The sequence below is a fragment of the Macaca mulatta genome, chromosome 4, assembly GCF_049350105.2.
Source record: "Macaca mulatta isolate MMU2019108-1 chromosome 4, T2T-MMU8v2.0, whole genome shotgun sequence".
Lineage (NCBI taxonomy): Eukaryota > Metazoa > Chordata > Mammalia > Primates > Cercopithecidae > Macaca > Macaca mulatta.
Window position 1 is genome coordinate 110,020,462 of NC_133409.1, and position 26,881 is coordinate 110,047,342.

At 38.0% G+C, this 26,881-nt stretch overlaps 1 protein-coding gene across 33 annotated transcripts in view; it reads right to left on the reverse strand.

Annotated features, from left to right (window-relative positions):
* Window positions 1-417: 417 nt before the first annotated feature.
* The window catches only part of SENP6 (SUMO specific peptidase 6), a 113,279-nt gene continuing 86,815 nt past the window's right edge, over window positions 418-26,881 (reverse strand). For all 33 annotated transcript variants that reach the window (XM_028847409.2, XM_077999740.1, XM_028847408.2 and 30 more), the window contains 8 exons: window positions 19,524-19,643; window positions 17,937-18,029; window positions 12,474-12,901; window positions 6,736-6,839; window positions 4,927-5,015; window positions 2,745-2,813; window positions 2,502-2,652; window positions 418-944 (listed from right to left, as the gene is read on the reverse strand). In XM_028847409.2, the coding sequence (XP_028703242.1) occupies window positions 735-944; window positions 2,502-2,652; window positions 2,745-2,813; window positions 4,927-5,015; window positions 6,736-6,839; window positions 12,474-12,901; window positions 17,937-18,029; window positions 19,524-19,643 (1,264 nt within the window). In that variant the 3' untranslated portion in view covers window positions 418-734. The remainder of the gene's footprint in view (window positions 945-2,501; window positions 2,653-2,744; window positions 2,814-4,926; window positions 5,016-6,735; window positions 6,840-12,473; window positions 12,902-17,936; window positions 18,030-19,523; window positions 19,644-26,881) is intronic.

Below are 26,881 nucleotides of genomic sequence, written 5' to 3' on the forward strand. Positions count from 1 at the left end.
GCTGCACTTACCAAAATAGTTTTAACCTGAGTCTTTGATGTCTTCAAAAATGCATTTGATGATAATATATGCAAGAATAGTTATTTTGTAGTAGAAGGTTACTTTTTTTGAATTGCTCTTAATACTCTTTCCTCTTAAATATTTGTGTAAAATTACAAATATTTATTACATTTCTTGGGTTCACTGAACACAAGGCAGTGTCTGAATTGAACAGCTGTTACTTTGTTCCTGTTATACAAGCATATAAAGATGCTTAGTTCAAAATATCTTAGATTTAATATTATTTTCACATTTTGACTTATTTTAGAACAAATATAAAGGGTCAAAATATTACCATAGATATCTGAATATTCCCATGAAATATGTCACACCCACTGAGGAATTAAAGAAGTTCACTAAAGAATATCAAATTAATCATTTCCTCCTATAAATATTTTCTTTTTATTTGTGTTTAGAAGTTGCAATTTTAGGTACTATTAACAGAAAATACATAACAAAAGCTTCCTAACAAGTGAAAAAAATAATTATAAATGTTGGAAAAATTGGCCTCATTAACATATTTACAGACTTTTACTTAATACATACGCCTTTGGAAATTAATTATGTGACATTTATACAAGCATCAAAATTTCCAAATCACTGAGTAGTGAGCACTTCAGTTCTTTACTGTCTACACCCAAATTTGAAAGTCATTTTTAGTTTTTGAAGGTAGAACTGACAAGTAACAGAAATGGTCAATCTGAGATACTATTGACATATTGTTCTATTCCTTCGCCTAAAGGTGCTTCTGTTGAGTAAGTGTCCTTATGCTTTCTTTTCTCTTTGCTCTGATCTTCCTGTAGCTTCAGAATTATGTTTCGGATTTCTTCTCTTTTTGTTCTCATTCTTGGTGGAGGAAACCAGTTTGCCAAATTCATAGGTAGTTCAAAATTGAGAATTGGATTCTGAAAATAAAACAATTAAATGCATATTAGAAAATTGTAATAAATAACCTTTCATTTCAATCACAGAAACATTCCAAAGTTAAAAATAAGAAAACCCAGCAACTCATTCAGTATGTATTTGTGTATTATCTATCACAGGTCAAGTACTGTGCTAGGTACTGGAGATACAAGACACAGTTTCTGTCACAGATCTTACAGTCTAGATCAGGGTGTGCCAGTGGACCAAATTCTGCCCACTGCCTGTTTCTGTAATAAAGTTTTATTGGAATACAGTCACACTAACTCATTTACATATGGTCTACAGATGCTTTCACTGGACAACAGAACTAAGAGGCAATAGAGACCGTACAGTTGCAAAGTCTAATGTATTTACTACTTTATTAACGAGTTTGCTAGCTCCAGTTTAGAAAGACAGGTAATTCAACAATTAAAACAAGAAATATGGCAAGTATTATGACAGAAGCATAGAGTACTGTGAAAATACATATCTGGGGGTTTTATGCAATTCCAAGAGGAAGTGATATTTAGGCTAAGACCTGAAGAAAGAATATATGTTAGACAGCCAAGGTATGATAGAGGCAACAAAAGAATATTCCAGGTTAGGAAATATGAATCAAGGCCCAGAGGCAAAAAAGAACACCAAACAATGGCATTCAGGTGGCTGGCTGTTATATTAAATGCTAGAGTGAAAATGGTGGGAAAATGAGGCTAGAAGCTTAAATTAGGGGTCATATCACATAGGTGTTTATCAATCATGTGAAAGATTTTGCTCTGTAAATCAACAGCCACAGGAAGCCACTATAAGATTTAAAGTAGGAAAAGAACAGGATTAGATTTATGTTTTTGTAAAACAACCATGAAAAACAGAAGGCAGGAGGCAAAGGAATCTGTTAGAGATTGGTATAGCAGTTCAGAATAGTGACACTTGAGGATAAAGAAGTAAACCTATCTGACATTAAGTGACAATTCACAGAAACTAGTGGTCAGCCACTGTATGATGGATGAAGATAGGAGTCAAGATCACTATAAAGAATATCCAAGAGAGGTATGTGTGGTACTGTACCTCTGAAGTCAAAGCCAAGAGAGTGAGGAAGAAATGGTTGACACTGTCGAAGGGTGCTGGAAAGTCAAAAACAATTTTAACATAAGGGTAAGGATGAAGCCAGATTTTAGAGATTACAAAGGTGGAATCTGTAGAATTAGAGTGTGAATATAAACACTTCTTAAGAAATATATCTATGAAGAGGAGAAAAGAGGCTAAAAGAGGCAGTGTGAATCATGGGAGAGATTTCTTAAGGTGGAAAGAGCTAGTAGAGAGGGCAGGTTGATTGTTCAGTGATAGAATGAGCTCAACAAGCCTTGGATTTGATGAACTGTAAATATACTATTTTTATCCCTTGAAGGTTCTTCCATTTAGAAGTTTTTGCTCCATGGAACAATTTTTGAAACAATAATTTTGAAACTCTGAAATATTTGCTTATTGTGTTTTTTACTAAGGTAAAGTAAAATGCACTATTTTATTATTTATTATATCAGATCCAACAAATTGAAACCCACCTCAAAAAAGCTCTCTACATACTGCAATACATATACACCACAGTCACTGAAGTTGTTTTGCTGTGGTACTTTTGGATTAGAGCCCTTCATAACATCTTTGGAAAAACTTCTTTTGCTTCCTTTTTTAACTTCCCATTCCACTTCTAAATACCTGCAATAATTCATATATATTAAGAATACACATATATAAAAATATACATAGTTCTTCACCCCATCAGAATACAAAATAAAGTGTGAACTTACTCTCTTAAAATTTTGACAACATTTGACCGAGAAGGGCCTCGGAGTGAGTCCATAAGTAAGATACAAGGTCTGCAGGGTAAAAATAACCAAAAGTCGAATACTTCATAATATTACAAGGGCATACAGGGATTAAAAGTGGCATATTATAAACAATCAAATTTGAAACATCCAAAATTCCCTTTGTATGACTCAGTACTAGTGACGGGAAAAAAAAATGAACCTTATAGACACATTTGAACTCTATAATCTAATAATACTTAAATATCTATGGATATATTAAATATTGAATTATAGAATATTAACCGTATCTTAGCTATATTTTATACTAAAATTCTGTAGTTCGTTTCTAAAAGTACTTCAAAATTAGGAAAAAGTCAAAACAATTCTGAAAATTTGAACATCCCCATATTCCAAATCAACAAAAGAAGGGCCATGAAAAAGTAGAAAGAAAATAATCCCCCCGACCCCAGGGTCTTACTCTTGTCACCATGTGAAGTGGCGTAATAACGGCTCACTGCAGCCTCAATGTCCTGAGCGCAGGTAATCCTCCCACCTCAGCCCCTTGAGGAGTTGGAACTGCAGGCATGTGTGTCCACGCTCAGCTAATTTTTGTATGTTTTTTGTAGAGACAGGGTTTTTCCATGTTGCCCAGGCTGGTACAGAACTCCTGGGCTCAAGCTATCTGCCCGCCTCAGCCTTCCAAAGTGCTGGGATTATAGGCATGTACTACTGCGCCCAGCCAAAAACCTCATTTTTAACTAAAATTTATTATAGATAAAACAGGTAATCATCATATAAAACAATTAGTTTAGAATGTGTGGTTTTTTTTTTCAAGATTTAACTTCAGAACACACTGTATAACACTCTGTATAACTCTGTATATAAATGTTGATGGCTGATGATTCAACTTTCAATATTTTAATTCTATAAAGTTATGTTGTAAACTCAAGTAAGGAAGTCTAATGTAGAGCCCAAAGCCCTCAAATGTTAAAAAAATCGAGGTTATTTTTTAGCCACCACACTTGGTTCTTTTTTTTTTTTTTTTTAATTAACTTTTTCCAGAGATGGGGTCTCACTGTGTTGCCCAAGCTGGTCTTGAACTCCTGGCCTCACGCAATCCTCCTGCTTTGGCCTTCAAAAGTGCTAGGATTATAAGTGTGACCCACTGTGTCTGGAATTGATCTAGGTTCTTCCTGCTAAAATTTTATAAAGTTTGGAGCAGATTCTTTAACTACCCTAGGTCTCTATTTTTCTGTAAAATGATGCTTCATTTTCAAAGTCTCTTAATAGTTTCTGTCAACATTTTCTATAAAAAAAAGTCAAAGGAGATTAAACCTAGAAATAGGTAATACTTCATCTAAGAAGTTCAACATCGCTGGAGAGACCTCAGAATAAACATGTACTTCTGAAAACCAAAACTGACTCACTCTTATTTGGAGCTCTCAGTTGGAACATGTCTCTTACATCTGCCTTAGGTTACTCCACAGCCTTCATAAAGCAGCTAAGGAATCAGTGTAAACTCCAACCCCATGTTACTATTTTGATATATAGTAATTTCTGCTCCAAAACACTGTTAAGTAAAAAGGAACAGTGGTTCACTATCAAAACTTGTGGCCAGGCGCGATGGGTCATGCCTGTAATCTCGGCACTTTGGGAGTCTGAGGCAGGCAGATCGCTTGAGGCCAGGAGTTTGAGACCAGTCTTGCCAACATGGCAAAACCCCATCTCTGCTAAAAATACAAAACTTAGTCAGGCATGGTGGTGCGCACCTGTAGTCCCAGCTATTCCTGAGGCTGAGTATGAGAATCGCTTGAACCTGGGAGGCGGAGGTTGTGGTGAGCTGGGATCGTGCCACTGCACTCCAGCCTGGGTGACAGAGCAAGACTCTGTCTCAACAAATATATACAAAAAAAAAAAGTAAACAAAACAAAACATTTGTGTGTGCACACGTGCATGCAGAGGCTGGGGAAACTGGCAAATGGAGGACTGAAATGATTATCCATTCTTCCCGTTTTAATCCCTGGATAGCATGCCTCAAGTTTCCTCACTGACTCTGACAGCATTTATGAGTTTTGCTTAAGTATTTGTTTAAAAAAAAAAAAAACTGTCCTGTTATGTTTTATTTTATGAGCATACTGAAATAAAAATTATGTAGTTTGCAAGATACACAGTTAATGCTTACTGTTTACAGATAGTAGGCTTTAAATGCCACTGTCCTATTTCTGAATTGCAGCTGTCATCAGCAAGGAATCCATCATCACTGCTATCATCCTATAAGAGACAGCCTACTGTTAATATTGAAAATATATAATCTAAATAACTAATAACCTAACAAAATAGCACATTGGAGACAAAATATTTGTAATGAATGTCAAAAATTTTTCTCTATTTAGGTGATTAGACAATAGAGATATATGTTACTTAGTTCCAATTATCTAATGCTACAACATTGATATTTTAAGGAAAAGAAACTACCAAAGGTTTATAACAAATTGTTACATCTATTTACTCAATCTAGAATAAATCTTTAAGACTGAATATATTATGACCGATTCTTATCTCACCAAATATCACTGCTCTGATTTTAGTTTATTTTTACAAAAATTTAGTTTGTTGGCTAAGACAGCTATTTCACAATAGGATATAAATAACATGTTATTTTACATGAATAATGTTTTCACACCAGAAATATTTAAAGGGTTTTTGGAAACACTGTTTTCCTTGAGAAACCCACATAACCATCTCACTTGAGAGAAGCTAACTTAAGGATACTGTGTCCTTATTCTGCAGATTCTCTTGTAAAATAAACAAGGCTTTTTTGGTCATTGTTGTTCTTTGAGAAAGCTTCTGGCAACTTTATGAATGGAATAATCAATAGTAGGAATAATAGTAATAATAAAGCACAGTTACATTAGCTTGTTCACATCACAGGTAACTGTTATAATCAAAAGTACCTAAGTGCTCATTATAAATCATGAATGTAATTCCTATATATGTTGGATTGAAAAGCTGTATTTAGCTGCCATACATTGTAAACCAAGAGATATCATAACATGCCTTTTGTTCACAGGAAGATAAAGCAAAAGGAAAGATGGTACAGTATAAAGCCATCTTCACTACTATACAACTCAGTATGTCCTAACAACTAACGAAAGATCAGAGAATTAACAAAATGGTATGCTGTAGATTATAAACTTTTCTCAATATAAAATCCTCTTTAACAGAAGCTAAAAAGTATTTTCACAGATACACTTTATTCTTGCTGTTAATACTGTTTATTAACAGTATTTAATAAGAGACTCTAAGGAAATGTCAAATGAGACTCTAAGGAAAAGTCAGAATTCATCTATATTAACTATAAATATTATCTGCTTCTGCCATGACATATATAAATTGAATCAGGCAGGAGAAAAAAAATCAATGGAAAAATGGGAAAACAATATAATTTTTTGGTACTCATGTACCACAATACTGAAGATTTAAACATTTGCTTCTTGAATGTCAAGTCAGGTTAAAGGTTAAGTATGACCCATAAATGCTTTGAAAGAGGAAAGTGGGTAGTGGTGGTGGTAGCTGAGTTAGGGTGGGATAATTAATATTATATTAAAGTTCAGTCCACACCACAGTAGCAGCAACAACAGCATGAATACATTTATCCTGGCAACTTCTGACTTGAAAGCTGAATTTGTTTTTTAAGATATGATCCAAATCCAGAAGCCATGATAAATTACTAGTTGAAGAAATTGCTTTACAAGACTTTATAAAGTACAAGTTTTTTCTTTTTCTTTTTCTTTTCTTTTCTTTTTTTTTTTTTAAAAGAGATGGAGGTTCCTTATGTTGCCCAGGCTGAACTCAAACTCCTAGGCTCAAGAGATCTTTCTGCCTTAGCCTCCCAAGTCACTGAGACTACAGGTATGCACCGCCATGTTCAGCAAGAAAAACGTTTAATCAGATAGAACATTAGAACTTTTTGCCAAGCATTAAGTTTTACCTGGTTATCCTGATCTTCTGAGAAGTCAATGAGTTCATCTTCAAGCATTTTACCACCTTCAGGTGATTCATCGCTATAGTTTAGTCTGATATTGCTTAAGCCATCTGTACCAGTAAGAAATATTACATAATAAAAAAGGCCATGTCTATCACTCATGGTACATGAGGCTGAAATTAATGCTAGTAGTTAATTAAGGATATAGTAGTCAAGGACACAAAATCTGCCTTAGTCTGTAATATCACAAACATAAAGTGAGTTATTTTAAAAACCTGGATTGACATGTCAATTACAGTTGTTTCCACTACTCAGATACTAAAATTCATTAAAATTTAAAAACTAAGTATCAGCTATATGATTAAGTATATATATACTTAAATACATATATATGTATATGTGTAAAGAAGTAAGTACTTTTGTGCTAGGCAAGTCAGGTGTCTTTAGTAATGAAAGCTATGACAGTCTGAAAATAACCTATGTCCAATAACAGAAACAGCAAATCACAGAACATAAAAGAAAATGCAACTGCATAATTAAAATTTCGAAAATGTGGAAAATTATACAATTCAGGGCAAAAATGAACATTAATTACAAGTAAGTAATAGGTCTGTTTTTAGACAAATAATAAGGAACTATTTTGCCAAAAGAAGCTAATCACATGTTTCAAAGAAATGTTAAGATTTACTACCACTTCAAAATTTTATTTTACTTATTTATTTATTTTTTATTTTTTTGAGACGGAGTCTTGCTGTTGCCCAGGCTGGAGGGCAGTGGCACAATCTCGGCTCACTGCAACCTCTGCCTTCCGGGTTCAAGTGATTCTCCTGCCTCAGCCTACTGAGTAGCTGGGATTACAGGTGCATACCACCATGCCTGGCATCTTTTTTCTTTTTGAGTCTTGCTCATTGCCCAGGCTGGAGTGCAGTGGCGTAATCTCGGCTCACTGCAAGCTCTGCTTCCCAGGTTCACGCCATTCTCCTGCCTCAGTCTCCCGAGTAGCTGGGACTACAGGCGCCTGCTACCACGCCCAGCTCCTTTTTTGTCTTTTTAGTAGAGACAGGGTTTCACCGTGTTAGCCAGGATGGTCTGGATCTCCTGATCTCGTGATCCACCCGCCTAGGCCTCCCAAAGTGCTGGGATTACAGGCGTGAGCCACTGCGCCTGGCCACATTTTTGTATTTTTAGTAGAGATGGGGTTTTGCCATGTTGACCAGGCTGGTCTTGAACTCCTGTCTTCAAGTGATCCACCTGCCTTGGCCTCCCAAAGTGTTGGGATTACAGGCATGAGCCACCATGCCTGGCCTTATTTTTTTAAGAGACAGGATTTCTCTCACTCTTTTGACCAGGTGGAGTCCAGTGATGCAATCATAACTCACTGTAACCTTAATCTCCCAGGCTCAAGCCATCCTCCTGCTTTGGCCTCCCAGAGTGCTGGGATTACAGGTGCACACCACTATGCCCAGCTGATTTTTATTTATTTATTTTCCTTTCAAAAATTTGAAAAGCATGACTCTTAGGTATTTTAGACAGGATAAAATTAATTTTGGTTTAAGTTACTAAAAAGGTGTTAAGATATTAACATAAACAAGATGGGATGAAAAGGAAGCAAAAAATCTGAAAGGATATATAATCCAGACTGGCTAACACAGTGAAACCCTATCTCTACTAAAAAATACAAAAACTAGCCGGGTATGGTGGCATGTACTTGTAATCCCAGCTACTCGGGAGGCTGAGACAGGAGAATTGCTTGAACCTGGGATACAGAGGTTGCAGTAAGCCAAGATCACACCACTGTACTCCGATCTCAGTGATAGAGCGAGACTCTGTCTCAAAAAAAGAGAAAAGATATATATCTAACTGTTGTGTTCAGAAGCATACTATTTAAAATAGCCAATAAACCAATAAAGCACCATGGGGCCAGACACAGTGGCCTAGCACCTGTAATCCCAGCTAGCACTTCAGGAGGCTGAGGCAGGAGGATCACTTGAGTTCAGAAGGATCACCTGGGCAACATAGCGAGACCCTGTCTCTACAAACAAAATAAAATAATCATACAGGTGTAGTGGTGTGCACCTGTGGTCCCAGTCACTCAGGAAACTGAAGTGGGAGGATCACTTGAACATGGGAGGTTGAGATTACGGTGAACTGTGATTGCATCGCTGTACTCTTAACTTGTATGAAAGTGAGACTCTGTCTCAAAAAACAACAAAAATCCACCACCACAACAAAAAAACCACTATGGGCTGAGGGCAGTGGCTCACATCTGTAATCCTAACACTCTGGGAGGCTGAGATGGATGGACTGCTTTAACACAGAAGTTTGAGACCAGCCTGGGCAACATAGGGAGCCTCTGTCTCTACAGAAAATAAATTTTGCCGGGCAGGTGACACATGCCTATAGTCCCAGCTACTCGGGGGGTTGAGTTGGGAGGATTGCTTGAGTCCAGGAGGTAGGGGCTTCAGTGAGCTGTGACTGTGCCACTGCATTCCAGCCTGGGCAACAGAGTGAGACCCTGTCTTTAAAAAAAAAAAAAAAAGAAAGAAAAAAAGAAAAAAAAGAATTACCTCTTCAATTTATCTTTTCCAAAAATCTGTATTTTTAAGTCTGTTTAAAGCTAAAACACCTGTATCTGAATAACATTTGTCCAAAATCTTCAGGCAATTCAGAATTAGTTACAATCGGGTTACTTCTAGCAGCAAATCATTATTATCTATGTAAACCGTGGTCACATAAATATCTATCTACCTTAAACTAAAGTACGAATGCCTTTCAAAAACAGGAGAAAAATAGCTTAAATGATGCAGTCAATTCCCTCCATAAACAAATGATCTGGAGTAAACTGAGAGGTGATGACTTGATCAGTGGTCCTCTCAATCAGTGTCAGTTCCTGAGAACTTCTCATATAATGAGACCATGTGAAGATGCTGAGCGTGATTCCAGAGTTTAAGCGTACACATATTTCATGCACCATGGCAAGCCAACTATTTCACAAGGTGTCAAGTGAAAAAACAGCAAGTGAAAGTAGTGATTCCACACATTGTTACTTCCCTAGTTTACTGTAAAAACCTAATTTCCACTTATTTACTACAGCCTGTTATCTGACATAGTCAACACTTGTTGACTATATGTGAAATCATTGTTTTTTGTAAAACATTTGTTTCAGAGGAAGAGATAGCTGATATGGTATACCCATACTAAAAACAAAACAAAAATGTACAAAGTATAATTCAAAAATGAGTAAATGGGATAAACAAGTATTAAGAAGGCAAACTACATAAAACAAGTTATTTTTGGCTTTGGTCTCCATTAGGATTTTTGAGGCTATTTACTCAAATTTAACTGGATGTTACTTGACCAGAAAATTAATTTGTAGGTGAGAGCACTAGAAATCTCTGGAGTTGGTGTATATGAAGTCCTAGGCTTTTGTCCCATTGCTTTAAGTCAAGCACCTTAATTCATCTGAATTTACATTAAAGTATGTAAGATTATTGGCCAAAAGGAGACTTAAAAAAAGAGCCATACTAAAATTTAATTCACATACCATATACACCCATTTAAAGTATACAATCTAATATTTTTTAGTATATGCACAGTCATCACAACCAATTTTTAAACCTTTTCATCATCTCAAAAAGAAACCCCATACCACTTAGCTATCACTCTCTTCCTAAATTCCCACCCACCTCACCTGACCACCCCCAAAAGCCCCAAGCAGCCACTAATCTACTCTAGATTTTCCTGCTCAGGAGATTTCTTACAAGAGCTCAACAGGTCGGGTGAGGTGGCATGCACCTCTAATCCCAGCTACTAGGGAGGCCGAGAAGACAATCACTTGAACCTGGGAAGGGGAGGTTGCAGTGAGCCAAGATTGTGCCACTGCACTCCAGCATGGGTGACTAAGAGAGACTCCATCTCAAAAAAAAAAAAAAAAAAAAAAAAAAAAAAAAAAAAGGCTTAACAATAGCTTTCTAACTCACTAAAATAATATAAGCTGGTATAAGTGCCAAGAGTATGTTCCATATTCACAATTTTTGATAGGTTCTTTCTGAATTCACATAATTTATTCTATGTCCTATACCAATATTTTTCATCCAAAGAAAATTCATTAGTTCCATGAGCAAGGTGTTAGGAAAAAAAGAAGAAAAATGTATTAGATCTATTCACAGTTTAAGAAGTTTGCAAGGCACACAATATAGCATGTTATGGGTTTTTATGGCGAGGACTATTTTACTTGTAGGTTGGAGAGGAAATTATACAATTGACTTGATATCAAATGTAAGAATTTGAACAGAAACTAGCTTTTTATTTATGTATTTACTTTTGAGATGGAGTCTCGCTGTTGCCCAGCCTGAAGTGCAGTAGCACAATCTCAATTCACTGCAACCTCCGCCCCCGGGTTCAAGTGATTCTCCTGCCTCAGCCTCCTGAGTAGCTGGGATTACAGGCGCGTGCCACCATACCCAGCTAATTTTTGTATCTTTAGTAGAGATGGGGTTTTACCACGTTGGTCAGGCTGGTCTCAAACTCCTGACCTGGTGATCCACCCGCCTTGGCCTCCCAAAGTGCTGGATTTAACCACACCTGGCCACAACTAGATTTAACAGGTTCTACAACTACGGAACTGACTCAAGGACAAAAATCAATATATTAGAGCTGAAGAGAGATTTAAACAAGCAGAGATTGGACCAGTGCTCCTCTTCCCACTGAAAACAGTGAAGGAGAGTGAGGAATGAAGAACCAAACTTTAATTGGAATGTCCACAATTATTTTGAGGAGAAAACTTTAATTTCTGCCTTGGTCCATTTGATCTCAATTTACACATTGGTAAATTTGTCTTATACATCTAAGACTGCACAATTACTGTTAATGCTGAATACTGTAAATTTCCTATGAAATTAAATCCAAGTTCCAATAAATGGAAAATATAAACTTTGTTCTACAATTTCAAAATTGCACTCTAGGGGTGACAGAAGAAACAGAATACAAAAAGGGCACAAGGGGATTTTTTTTTGGAGTGACGAAAAGTTCTTAATTTTTTTGTTTTTTTATTTTGAGATGGGGTTTCCCTCTGTCACCCGGGCTGGAGTGCAATGGCGCGATCTCCACTCACTGCAACTTCAGCCCCCTGAGCTCAAGCGACCCTCCCTCCTCAACCTCTCAAGTAGCTGGGACCACAGATATGCACCACCATGTCTGGCTAAGTTTTTGTATTTTTGGTAGAGACAGGGCTTCACCATGTTGCCCAGGCTAGTTTCAAACTTCTGAGCTCAAGTAATCTGCCAATCTTGGCCCCTCAAAGGGCTGGGATTACAGGTGTGAGCCACTGTGCCCTGGTCAGGTTCTCAATTTTGACTGCAGTAGTGATTACATGACGCTATATATACATTTATCAAAGTTCATTAAGCTACACTCATAAAATGAGTGAATGTTATTATAATTACACTTCAGTATAAATTAAAAGTAAGTTGTGTTACTATATTGTTATAAGTAAATTCTTTAAAAATTTTCTATTTATTTTTTTTGGAGATGGGGTCTCGCTATGTTGCCCAGGCTGGTCTCAAACTCCTGGCTTCAAGTGATCCTCCCACCTTGGCCTCCCAAAGTGCTGGGATTATAAGTGTGAGCCACCACACCCAGCCATTAACCTGATTTTTTTTTTTAAACAGGATCTTAATCCTGTTTATTAAAAAATCCAGATTATTCTGAATTTTTTCATTCTTTCAAAGCATTTAGATACGTACCTGTATGATGCGTGGAACTGAAACCTTCATTCTGTAGACCATTCTCACTTTTAGTCCTATCAGCAACTTTCTGGGATGTAGATTCTCCTTTATTCAATTCTTCATTTTCACTCGCAGTATGATTTATTTTTTTCACACTATATTTTACACTGCATATGTTTCTCTTGTAACGAGGGTCACTTTCTTCCTGCCCAGGATTGGAATCAGTTACAGCTATGCAATGTTTTTTGTTTAGCATCTTCTTAATTACAGGCTTGGCAGAAGAGTTTTGTGAACAACTGTCCATTTCACTGGCTGAAGAAGAAATACAACTGTCCTCTACAGTTGAACATTTCTGTATGACAGCATTTTCATGGTAATGAGGATTAGGTTCATACTTTGGTTTTTCCAAACCGGGGAAACAAACAACAGCCAAAAACCAGTGTGCACTGTAAAAAACAAATGAAATAACTAAATATGTTATTAGAAAAGTTTATTATATTTGGCAATACATATCAATTAAAATGTTTTTTTTTTAAAGTTCTTGCCAATGAATTTATTAAAAATGTCTAATTCTGGCCGTGGGGTAGCTCACGCCTGTAATCCCAGCACTTTGGGAGGCTGAGACAGATGGATCACCTGAGGTCAGGAGTTCGAGACCAGTCTGGCCAACATGGTGAAACCCTGTCTCTACTAAAATGCTACTCAGTAGGCTGAGGCAGGAGAATCACTTGAACCCAGGAGGCAGAGGTTGCAGTATGCTAAGATTGTGCCACTGCACTCCAGCTTGGAGGTGACAGAGCAAGACTCCATCTCAAAAAAAAAAAAACAAAAAAAAACAAACCTTATTTTTTAAAAATTCTCAAATTAATCTTGTTTTATGTGATCATTGATTCAGTAACAGAATACAATGTCTATTCAAAAATAACATAGTTTGTATTAAAATTATGAAGCCTGTATTTACTTTTGCAAACAATCCCTGAACCTCTTGTTTTTTGAATGAAAAATTCATTGCTTTTTCTGGCAAGTATGTCATTTTGCAACTTATCATTCCCCTTTGCCTTCTCTTTATGTAAAAAGATTAAACTATCGGTCAGGGGCGGTGGCTCACGCCTGTAATCCTAGCACTTTGGGAGGCCGAGGAGGACGGATTGCCTGAATTCAGGACTGAATTCAGGAGTTTGAGAACAGCCTGGGCAACATGGTGAAACCGCGTCTCTACTAAAATACAAAAAATTAGCTGGGCGTGGCAGTGTGCACCTGTAGTCCCAGCTACTCGGGAGGCTGAGGCAGGAGAACTGCTTGAACCCGGAAGGCGGAGGTTGCAGTGAGCCAAGATTGTGCCACTGCATTCCACCTTGGGCGACAGAGTGAGACTCCATCTCAAAAAAAAAAAAAAAAAAAAAAAGATTAAACTGTCTTCAGCAGTCTAATTAGGTTATATGATTTTCAACATTTTCTAAGAATTGCATATATAGTTTTGTTCTTTTTACTGTTACTGTGTGTTATTAAGATAGGAAAGGCTTAATATCAAAATACGTATATAAGTAATGTTTTATCTTATGCTATATTGAAATTTAATACGTTAAAAATAAATAACATATCTAATTTAGTCCTTGTACAAAAATTTAAGTATTAGTAGACAGTTCCAGCTATCAAGCAGTGCTTATGATACAGCTGAATTCAGGTATCAATGTTCCCAACAGTAGAGTACAGGACACAAGCAAGAAGCTGTACAGTACTGGCTAACATTCATTTTTTGCTAGACACAGGGCTCTGTTGGGATACAAGGAATAGGCTATAGATGTCAGGAAGCTTATTGGTCAAGTACAATAATGTTTGTCCTATGATAGGGTTTTCAATAAATATTTGCTGGATGAAAAACAAATTATCTTGCCGTGGATAAAAATTATTCCACATTCTCATTTTTGCAAAAGATTAGAGTACCCAAGGCAGTAATAAGAAACAGCACTATCTATCTCTTCATCGAACAGTATCCAGTAGAAATGGCTGTCATAGGCTGGCTGGCTTCATCTTCAGTATTGCGAAGGCCAGATGGATGAACGCTTGCTTCTCTCCTGTTCTTCGTTATTAATCCTTAGTACCCTATGGATTTAGATCAGGCTAACGCACCAACCTCCTCGTTTCATCATTTCTAACACATAGCTAATTTTATTTATAAAGTCACATCTCAACTTCAGACATGTTGCAATGAGAAAAAAATGTGTTTTAAAAATTGATGCCGGATATGGTGGCTCACACCTGTAATCCCAACACTTTGGGAGGCTGAAGCAGGTGGATCGCTTGAGTTCAGGAGTTGGAGACTGGCCTGGGCAACGTGGCAAAACCCCGTTTCTACCAAAAACACAAAATATTAGCTGGGTGTGATGGCACGTGCCTGTGGTCCAAGCTACTGGGGTTGGGGGCTGAGGTGGGAGGATAGTTTGAACCTGGGAGGCGGAGGTTGTAGTGAGCCAATATGGTGCCACTGCACTCCAGCGTGGGAGACAGAGTGAGACCCCATCTCAAAATAAATAAAATAAAATTGATGAAATACAGTGTAATACAGTGACTCTCAACCTACTGCTGTAATAAAGCCTATCACAGTTCTTAACATTTCTTAGCTATGCCAATATGGCTAAGCTACAAATTTCCTCACCTAAAAACTAGGAAAAATCCTTTTTGGCCTAAAAGAGAAAGCTGAATCAGACCATTACTTCCAACAATTACTTCCTTTAAGCCAGGGTTTTGCTTTTATGATTCCTTTTAATAATAGCTACATTAACTTTAACAGCAGGAGAGACGCTAACACAGACTTTTGGCCAGGCGCAGTGGCTCACGCCTGTAATCCTGGTGCTATGGGAGGCTGAGGTGGGGGAACTCCTTGAGGCCAGAAGTTTGAGACCAGTCTGGGCAACATAGCTAGACCCCATCTCTAAAAAAAATTAAAAAAAAAAAAAAAATTAGCTGGGCCTATGGCACACACTGTAGTTCTAGCTACTTGGGAGGCTGAGACAGGAGGATCACTTAAGCCTAAGAGTTTGAAGCTTCAGTGAGCTATGATTGCACCACTGTACTCCAGCCTGGGCAACAGAATGAGACTCTGTCTCTAAAAAACAAAACAAAACAAAATACCCAGGCAATTTCACTTAAGATGGATTAGACCCATACATCAAATTTGTGTTCCTGGAAATTACTATAACAATTTTTAATAAACAGCTTAGAAACTTAAGAAAAAAAATGGGCCAGGTACAGTGGCACATGCCTGTAATTCCAGCACTTTGAGAGGATAAGGCAGGTGGATTGCTTGGGCTCTGGAGTTTGAGACCAGTCTGGGCAGCATGGCAAAACCCCATCCTCTAAAAAAAACACAAAAATTAGCCAGGCGTGGTAGCATGTACCCATAGTCCCAGCTACTCAGGAAGCTGAGGATAGAGGATCGCTTAAGCCTGGGAGGTTGAGGCTGCACTAAACTGACATCATGCTACTACATTCCAGTCTGGATGACACAGAGAGACTCTATCACGAGAAAAAAAAAAAAAAAAAAAAAAGAAAGAAAAAAAAATTGGTACCACCAGAAAAAATAAAAACAAAATAGATGACAAATATATGGCAGCCAATCTAACATAATTAATGCATAAGTATTTGTAGCTTTATCTCTTCAAAAAAAAAAAAAAAAAAAGCAAAAACAAAAACAAGCTCTCTTGATTTATAGGCTATTTTTAAATCTATAAATGGTAGAGTCCTCTTACAGAGTTCATTCTCTACCTCTCACTAAGATGACTGGAAGCACTGATAATAACTTCCATGCACAGGTATAGTGATTAAGAGGGATGTGCCTCTATCCCTAAATCTTGTGTAATCAAATTATATTTCTATTTAAAATGTTTATAATTCATTTTCTCCCTTTCACTTAGTAAGCTGTTCATATGTTACTTTATAAGACAAATTTGTACCCAGTCAAGAAACCTCTTTTCATTCTTTCTTTTTGAGATGGAGTCTCACTCTGCTGTCCAGGCTGGAGTGCAGAGGCATGATCTTGGCTCACTGCAACTTCTGCCTCCCGGGTTCAGGCGATCCTCCTGCCTCAGCCTCCTGAGTACCTGGGATGACAGGCACACACCACCACGCCCAGCTAATTTTTGTATTTTCAGTAGAGACACAGGTTTCACCACGTTGGCCAACCTGGTCTTGAATCCCTGACCTCAAGTACTCTGCCCCCTTGGCCTCCCAAAGTGCTGGGATTATAGGCGTGAGCCACCACACCCAGCCAAAACCTTATTTTGAAGAGAATGAAGAAATCAACTAGTTTTAAATGTTTTAAATTTTACTATGATAATATGAATTTAAAAATATATAGCTCTGCCAGGAGCAGTGGCTCATGTCTATAATCCCAGCTACTCGGGAGCCTGAGGTGGGGGGGATGGCTTGAGGCCAAGAGTTCAAGACCAGCCTGAGCAACACAGTGAGATACCCACCTCTACAAAAGTTAAAAAAAAAAAAAAAAAAAAAAAAAAATTCGGAAGCTAGCTTGGCACAGCTAGACTTATTATACATAAACAATCTCATAGAATATCAACTCCAGGAAAGCATATTCTGCAACCATGATAGAGTGAGACAAAGTAGGGCCATATCATAATTTGTCTAAGCAGAGAAAAATATAAGGTTATAGTTGGAAACCACAAAATACTCAACATTCTTCTTCTTTATTAATAAGGGAATGCTACTTCTTTACCTAGGCAAACCACCACTACTTTAGACCCTCCCCCATTATCACCCAAGGAAAGCCCAGATGCTTTCACAGATTCTTTGAAACTCCCTTTTAATGAGAGGCTCCAGAGCTGCCCATGGTGTGTGTTATTCCTTGATGTAAGTAATAAACAAAGTTTTCCAACTACAAGTGTATTTCTGGTGGTCTTTGGATCGAGGGCATAGAAAAACAAAAGAACAAAATACAAAAAACTTTTAAGTCTTACTTGTAAAATAATACTATCTAGTCATTGTGAGAGAATAATATAAATATTTAAACACCTCCATTTACTCAGAAACTTCTTCAAGTAGTCCGCATGGTTTTTAATTGAAAAATGGCATAAATCCAACCATCATTTTCTCTCTTCTGGTTAAAAACAGAAGTGTATTTTAAACTTAAGATTCCAACTCCTTTATGTGACCTAATCATCTTTTTGTAAAAATAATACTTTTCTATAGATTATTTGCTAGACAATAAGCACCACTTTTTTTTAAAAAAATAGTATTATTTGACATTAATGAATAAAATGAGATTAGAAAGGTATCTGGTCTACTGTCTGTAAAATTCAGTATCTTACATGATTCACTGTGAAACTGCATTAATTCTTGTAAAACAGGCAGTACAAATATGAATATATACAAGAGACTTCAGAAAGATGTTTTAAAATGAATTCTTCACCTCATACTAATTATTTAAAAATTGCCATCATTTACATAAAGGAAATCCTTACTCACGCTTCATTAAGGGGTACAAAAATAAAATCCTTCTCAAAAATATCTACATGCCGGGTCCATGTTTTTACTCTCCCATGTCGCTTTTGCTGTATTCTGTAAGAAAGAGATAAATTATAAGCTTCTGAAATATTTCTAGTGCTCCAGCTTATATGTAGTGATTTATAAATTAAGAAGATTCAGATGTAATAGCTCAAACAGTTGCATAAAATGGTTTGACAAACTGGGGAAAGAAAATAGAACTTGTTGGATTGAAACTAGGAAGGCATGGGACTACCCACTGTTGAATTTGGAGAAAGATATTTTACTCCTGTTACTCCATCTGAGGGGCGAAGTTCTAGTGCTTATCTTGCCTAGACTTCTCTTTACTATTTTTATTACTGCAGAATTGGTACTGGCAACTATACTGAGAGGTGTAGCCAAGTAAAACTTAGGGTAACTGGGGAGAAAACAGTAGGAAAAGTGAGCATTATCTGATGGTAGATGAAGCAATATAGCTATGAGCACTGGTCAAAACCAATGACTATTATCAACTCTAAGAGGCAACATTAGGAATTGCTGAAATAAGAGAAAATATTATTTATTATTATTTATTATCATGCATAGCAGCCATCAATTCAAGACATCTAAGACTAGTTTTAAATTTAAAAATCTACCAATTCTTAAGTGTATCTTCTGATCAATTACCAGCAAATTATCAGAGCTAGATGCCATCACTATATGGAGAAGAATTATAAAGAAAATAGGTGGGCATGGTGGCTCACACTTGAAATCCCAGTACTTTGGGAGGCAGAGGCGAGCAGATTCCTTGAGCCCAGGAGTTTGAAACCAGCCTGGGAAACATGGTGAAACTCTGTCTCTACAAAAAATACAAAAATTAGCTGGGTAGGGTGGCATGTGTCTTAGTCCCAGCTACTTGAGAGGCTGAGGTGGAAGGATCACTTGAGAGTGGGAGGTGGAGTTTGCAGTAAGACAAGATTATACCAATGCCCTCCAGCCTGGGTGACAGAGTGAGACCCTGTCTTGAAAAAAAAACAAATCAGGCCTACTATGTACAATAGTACTTCCTTAATTTGTCTGAGAAGAATCACCCAAAGAGCTTATTAAGAGTATAGATTCACAGGTTCCTTTCTATTATGGATAAACACCTAGGATAAAACAGAGTAATCTGTAGTTAGTAAGTATCTAAGTAATTAAAAAAAAATCCTATTAGTCACATCTGGGAAACACTATTCTACATATTTGACCTAGAACATTTATAAATTCTAGGTATTCTGAAAGTATTAGAATGTTATGAATTATATTAATTTTGTAAATTGATAAGAGAAGTAAATGATATTGCCTCAATATAAGTAAGTTGTTAAAAAAAATTCCAAAACTAGCACAAAGTTAGTCTAAGGCAGGTGAATATGAACCCATGAAGCATGAAAATGGAACTGACTTATTTAGTGTGTTCTCTTCCTGGCTGGAGAATTTAAAAAGTAAGCAAAAGAATTGCAGAGATTTGTGTTTTCTTTCAAGTACGTGATTATTTAGTTAGTTAAATTTGAGTGACTTACATCTGTTAAATATTTTCAGAATTTGACTTACGACAGATTAGTTGTTTCATGATTTCTCCTCTCTCTCTGATTAAGGCGTTTATAGAAAAAAGAACTGAATATATGAATTCGGTCAGCGTCTTCCTTCTTCAGTTTTTCAAGCACCAAATATCTATTTGATACAAAATAATTCAAATACAATTAGTGTAACAGTTCACTTTATTTACTTATTTATTTATTTCTATTTTTTTGAGACGGAGTCTCGCTCTGTTGCCCAGGCTGGAGTGCAGTGGTGCGATCTCAACTCACTGCAACCTCCACATCCTGGATTTAAGTGATTCTCTTGCTTCAGCTTCCCAAGTAGCTGGGATTACAGGCACACACCACCACGCCTAGCTAATTTTTGTATTTTAGTAGAGATGGGGTTTCACCATGTTGGTCAGGCAGGTCTCAAACTCCTGACCTCAAGTAATCTGCCCGCCTCAGCCTCCCAAAGTGCTGGGATTATAGGCGTGAGTGATTGCGCACAGCCACAGTTTGCTTTATATTAAAAACTCAGTAAATCTTTCTTCTTTAGAACCATCAATCTCTCTTCTTTAGAACCAAGGAAATTATTAGCAAAGTTTGATAACTATCAGATTATCTTCAGACAATTAAAACTACTATTTGAAAATAAAATTATAACATAAACATTTAATGTTTTAAAACAAGGACACATTCTATGCAGTGAGCTGAAATTGAGCCAATGCACTCCAGCCTGAGCAACAAAGTGAGACTGTCACACACAAAAAACCCAAAAATCTTGTTAGGCTGAGCACGATGGCTCATGCCTGTAATGTCAGCACTTTGGGAGGCTGAGGTGGGCAGATCACCTGAGGTTGCAAGTTCGAGACCAGCCTGGCCAATACGATGAAACTCTGTCTCTACTAAAATACAAAAAATTAGCCGGGCGTGGTGGCGAGTGCCTATAATCCCAGCTACTTGGGAGACTGAGGCGGGAGAATCACTTGAACCTGTGAGGCAGAGGTTGCAGGGAGCCAAAATCACGCCACTACACTCTAGCCTGGGCATGACAGAGCAAGACTTGGTCTCAAAAAAATAAAAATAAACTTAAAAAAACCAAGGGCACACTCTAAATCTAGAGTAAAGCATATGTCCCCACATCATTCATAATAGCCCAAAAGCATAAGAAAAATGCTCACTGACAAATGGAAAAATAAAGTGTTACATTTATACAATCAAATATTTGAAATAGAAATGAAGTGCTAATACATATGATATCATAGAAAATCCTTGAAAACATGCTAACTGAAAGAATCTACTCATAAAAACCACATATTTTATGGTTCTATTTATACAAAATGTCCAGAATAAAAAAAGCCAGAAATAGTGAAAAGACTGACAGTTGCATAGGGCTGGAGGAGGGATTGGAAGAAAACAGAGATTGCTAATGGGTACTAGGCTTCTTTACGGAGCAATGAAACACACTGAATTGTATACTTTAAATGGGTGAATTGTATGTTATATGTATTATATCTGAATAAAAGTGTTATGTATTGTTTATTTCATTTTAAACAGTTCAGTTAATAAACAATGAAGAACCAGCAGCATAGTATTTTTTATGAAAATAGAAAATAAAGAGAAAGAACTTGTACACTGGTGAGGTGGTAACAATGACTCTGTAAAGTGATCTTCCATTGGCTCTAATTTTTTTTGAGATAAGAGTTTTGCTCTTGTTGCCTAGGTAGGCTGCAGTGCAATGGCACAATCTCGGCTCACCACAACCTCCACCTCCCGGGTTCAAGCAATTCTCTTGTCTCAGCCTCCTGAGTAGCTGAGATTACATGCATGCACCATCATGCCAGGCTAATTTTGTATTTTTAGTAGAGATGGGGTTTCTCCATATTGGTCAGGTGGGTCTTGAACTCCCGACCTCAGGTGATCCACCTGCCTTGGCCTCCCAAGGTGCTGGGATTACAGGTGTGAGCCACTGCGCCTGGCCTGGTTCTAATTTTTTATTGCCTTAGTTATTTTTTATACATCTATATCAAAACAAATAACAAGAGTCATTTATATCACAAAGAGAAATTATGATATATTAAATTTATGATCCAAACTTTCTCATAGGACTTATGCCAGTTCAAGCTTATGACCATATTAATATTATGAAAATGAGGACAATCTGAAAGCCTTGTGAAATCTTACACAGAAAGAGCAATGCTTAAAACATCTGGCCTCCAGAAGGCACATTCTTGAGACCTGTTACTTTCATCACTAATAAGCAAAAATTCCATAGCTCAAGTTTTAATGAAAAGGACATAATTTAAAAGATTTCTTGCTTTCAGGCAACTCAGTGTGCCCCTAAAGAAGATAATACAAGACAGTGAATCAGATCAAGACATAGTTTACATTAATTACTGAATTCTACAATCTTCAAAACACACCATGTAGAGAAATAGCTATTAGTCCAGGGACTATACTGTAATGAGTGAACCATGAGACTTTTGCTGGCCCAAACTACAATGGCTACTTTGGGGTTTTTTTTTTTTCCCCCCTCAGACCGAGTCGCACTCTGTCCCCCAGGCTGGAGTGCAATGGCACAATCTTGGCTCACTGCAATCTCCGCTTCCAGGTTCAAGTGATTCTCCTGCCTCAGCCTCCTGAGCAGCTAGGACTACAGGCACCCGCCACCACACCCAGCTAATTTCTGTATTTTTTTTTAGTAGAGGTCGGGTTTTACCATGTTGGCCAGGTTGGTCTTGAACTCTGTCCCTCAAATGACCCTCCCACCCTGGCGTCCCAAAGTGCTGGGATTTTAGGCGTGAGCCACTGTGCCTGGCCTACAATGGTTGTTTTACAAAACTGAATTGAATAAAGGGATATTCACCTTAAAAAAAGGAAATGTATTTGTGATTTAAGAAAACTGAGCTGGGCGTAGTGGCTCACTGCAGCCTCCACCTCCTGGGCTGAAGCCATCCTTCTACCTCTACCTCCAGAGTAGCTGGGACTACAGGCATACTCTACCACACCCAGCTAACTTTTGCTTTTCTTTTTTTGGGTAAACACGGGGTTTCGCCATGTTGCCCAGGCTGATCTTGAACTTCACCCTGGGTGACAGAGCGAGACTCTGTCTCAAAAAAACAAAAGACAAACAAACAAAAAATGAAACAAAAAAGATTTTAAGAGCCCGGGCGTGGTGGCTCACGCCTATAATCCCAGTACTTTGGGAGGCTGAGGTAGGTGGATCACGAGGTCAGGAGATTGAGACCATCCTGGCTAACAAACCCCGTCTCTACTAAAAAAATACAAAAAAATTAGCCGGGCGTGGTGGCGGGCGCCTGTAGTCCCAGCTACTTGAGAGGCTGAGGCAGGAGAATAGCGTGAACCCGGGAGGCAGAGTTTGCAGTGAGCTGAGATCAGGCCACTGCACTCCAGCGTGGGCAACAGAGCGAGACTCTGTCTCAAAAAAAGAAAAAGAAAAAGAAAAAAAAAGATTTTAAGGTTAGCCTCTCACGATATGAAAGAGACTCTGAACATAATTTTTATTAAAATAGTCCTCTTCTTCCCTACATTAACATTCCCCAGATGCAATGCCCTTCTATTCCTTATAATGTTGGCAAAGTTTGTTTCAAAGTTTCTTATTCAGAAAGTTAGAAATGGAGAAGAGTTGGCCGGGCGCGGTGGCTCACGCCTGTAATCCCAGCACTTTGGGAGGCTGAGGCAGGCGGATCACGAGGTCAGGAGATCGAGACCATCCTGGCTAACACGGTGAAACCCTGTGTCTACTAAAAACTTCAAAAAATTAGCCAGGCGTGGTGGTGGGCGCCTGTAGTCCCAGCTACACAGGAGGCTGAGGGAGGAGAGTGGCATGAACCCGGGAGGCGGAGCCTGCAGTGAGCTGAGATCGCGTCACTACACTCCAGCCTGGGAGACAGAGCGAGACTCCGTCCCCCCCCCAAAAAAAAAGACATGGAGAAGAGTTAGCAACTCTGGTTGTGGCAGTTACTCATTTAGTAATGAAGTTAAAAAAATTTTTTTCTCTTTAATTCACTTATAAGAATGTCATGAGGTAAACATAAATGAAGATCTTTTTTTTTTTTTTTGAGTCGGAGTCTCGCTCTGTCCCCCAGGCTGGAGTGCAGTGGCGGGATCTCAGCTCACTGCAAGCTCCCCCTCCCGGGTTCACGCCATTCTTCCTGCCTCAGCCTCCTGAGCAGCTGTGACTACAGGCGCCCGCCACCGCGCCCGGCTAATTTTTGTATTTTTTTAGTAGAGACGGGGTTTCACCGTGTTAGCCAGGATGGTCTCGATCTCCTGACCTCGTGATCCGCCCGTCTCGGCCTCCCAAAGTGCTGGGATTACAGGCTTGAGCCACCGCGCCCGGCCGAAGATCTTTTAAAGCATGGATTTTGTTAGGTCTTTTATTATTTGGTATCTCCCTCAGAGAAGGCAGACCTCATAGATATCATAAGTTTACTATATGAAATTTGTTTTAATGTGTAACTGTAAAATCTTAAAGGTGTTTGCTGAAAATATAAAGTCAGTGTGATAAACATTAAAGCTCTACTATAGTGTAGATTAAATATGAAATATGCTAAAATGTAAGCAAAATACAGGAGTTCAACTTAAGATTTTACATTGAGCAATATGCTTTCAAAAACACAAAACCATTTTAAATATAAAGACTTAAATAGCCTAAAAGTAAAGGAGTGAAGGGATATATGACATATGACATGTAAATGCAAATCAAAAGAAGGTGAAGTAGCTATATTCATTTTGAACAAAGGACAAGGAAGATTATCAAAGATAATGAGGGACATTACATAATGATATAGAGGTGAATTCTCCAACACATAAATGTGTATGTGCCTACCAAGGGAGCTTCAAAATACGTGGCAAAAATTGATACAACTTTGAAATAAGTAGACAAATTCATAATTATAGTTGGAGATTTCAACAACCCTTTCTCAATAACTGATAGAACAAGTAAGCAGAAAATCAGTAAGTATGAAGATAAGCTGAAAAAGTAGTATCAACCAACTTCACATAATTGACATTCACAGAACACTCCATCCAACAACAAAAACATTTATCTATACATTCACTTCAGGCTATTCAGTGGCTTGGTTTGTATTCAGGTAGTATACATTAGGACTGATAGATAATATTTTTTTTAATTGTGGTAAAAACATAAAATTTGGCCAGGCGCAATGGCTCACGCCTGTAATCCCAGCACTTTGGGAGACCGAAGTGGGCAGATCACGAGGTCAGGACCTTAAATGACCTGATGGAGCTGAAAACCATTGCACGAGAACTCCATAACACATGCACAAGCTTCAATAGCCAATTCGATCAAGTGGAAGAAAGGGTATCAATGACTGAAGATCAAATTAATGAAATAAAGCGAGAAGACAAGGTTAGAGAAAAAGAGTAAAAAGAAACGAACAAAGCCTCCAAGAAATATGAGACTATGTGAAAAATCTACGTTTGACTGGTGTACCTGAAAGTGATGTGAATAATGGAACCAAGTTGGAAAACACTCTTCAGGATATTATCCAGGAGAACTTCCCCAACCTAGCAAGGCAGGCCAACATTCAAATTCAGGAAATGCAGAGAACACCACAAAGATATTCCTCGAGAAGAGCAACCCCAAGACACATAATTGTCAGATGCCCCAAGCTTGACATGAAGGAAAAAGTGTTAAGGGCAGCTAGAGAGAAAGGTCGAGTTACCCACAAAGGGAAATCCATCAGACTAACAGTGGATATCTCAGCAGAAACCCTACAAGCCAGAAGAGAGTGAGGGCCAATATTCAACATTCTTAAGAAAAGAATTTTTGGCCAGGCGCGGTGGCTCAAGCCTGTAATCCCAGCACTTTGGGAGGCTGAGACGGGTGGATCATGAGGTCAGGAGATCGAGACCATCCTGGCTAACACGGTGAAACCCCGTCTCTACTAAAAAATACAAAAAAAAACTGGCCGGGTGAGGTGGCGGGCGCCTATAGTCCCAGCTACTCGGGAGGCTGAGGCAGGAGGATGGTGTAAACCCAGGATGCGGAGCTTGCAGTGAGCTGAGATCCGGCCACTGCACTCCAGCCTGGGCAAAAGAGTGAAACTCCATCTCAAAAAAAAAAAAAAAGAAAAAGAAAAGAATTTTCAACCCAGAATTTCATATCTAGCCAAACTAAGCTTCATAAGTGAAGGAGAAATAAAATCCTTCAGAGACAAGCAAATGCTGAGAGATTCTGTCACCACCAGGCCTGCCTTACAAGAGCTCCTGAAGGAAGCACTAAACATGAAAAAGAAACAACCGGTACCAGCTACTGCAAAAACAGGCCAAATTGTAAAGACCATTGACGCTATGAAGAAATGGCATCAATTAATGGCCAAAATAACCAGCAAACATCATAATGACAGGATCAAATTCACACATAACAATATTAACCTTAAATGTAAATGGGCTAAATGCCCCAATTAAAAGACACAGACTGGCAAATTGGATAAAGAGTCAAGACCCATCAGTGTGCTGTATTCAGGAGACCCATCTCACATGCAGAGACACAGATAGGCTCAAAATAAAGGGATGGAGGAAGATCTACGAAGCAAACGGAAAGCAAAAAAACACAGGGGTTATAATCCTAGTCTCTGATAAAACAGACTTTAAACCAACAAAGATCAAAAGAGACTAAGCTATTACATAATGGTAAAGGGATCAATTCAATAAGAAGAGCTAACTATCCTAAATATATATGCACCCAATACAGGAGCACCCAGATTCATAAAGCAAATCCTTAGAGACCCACGAAGAGACTTAGAATCCCACACAATAATAATGGGAGACTTTAACACCCCACTGTCAACATTAGACAGATCAACGAGACAGAAGGTTAATAAGGATATCCAGAACCTGAACTCAGCTCTGTAACAAGCAGACCTAATAGACATCTACAGAACTCTCCACCCAAAATTAACAGAATATGCATTCTTCTCAGGACCACATCACACTTATTCTAAAATCGACCACATAATTGGAAGTAAAGCACTCCTCAGCAGAAGTAAAAGAACAGAAATCACAACAAACTGTCTCTCAGACCACAGTGTAATCAAATTAGAACTCAGGATTAAGAAACTCACTCAAAACTGCCCAACTACATGGAAACTGAAAAACTTGCTCCTAAATGACTACTGGGTAAAAACAAAATGAAAACAGAAATAAAGACGTTCTTTGAAACCAGTGAGAACAAAGACACAATGCACCAGAATCTCTGGGACACATTTAAATCATCTTAACTTAAAGCAGTGTGTAGAGGGAAATTTATAGCACTAAATGCCCACAAGAGAAAGCAGGAAAGATCTAAAATCGACACCGTAACATCACAATTAAAAGAACTAGAGAAGCAAAAGCAAACAC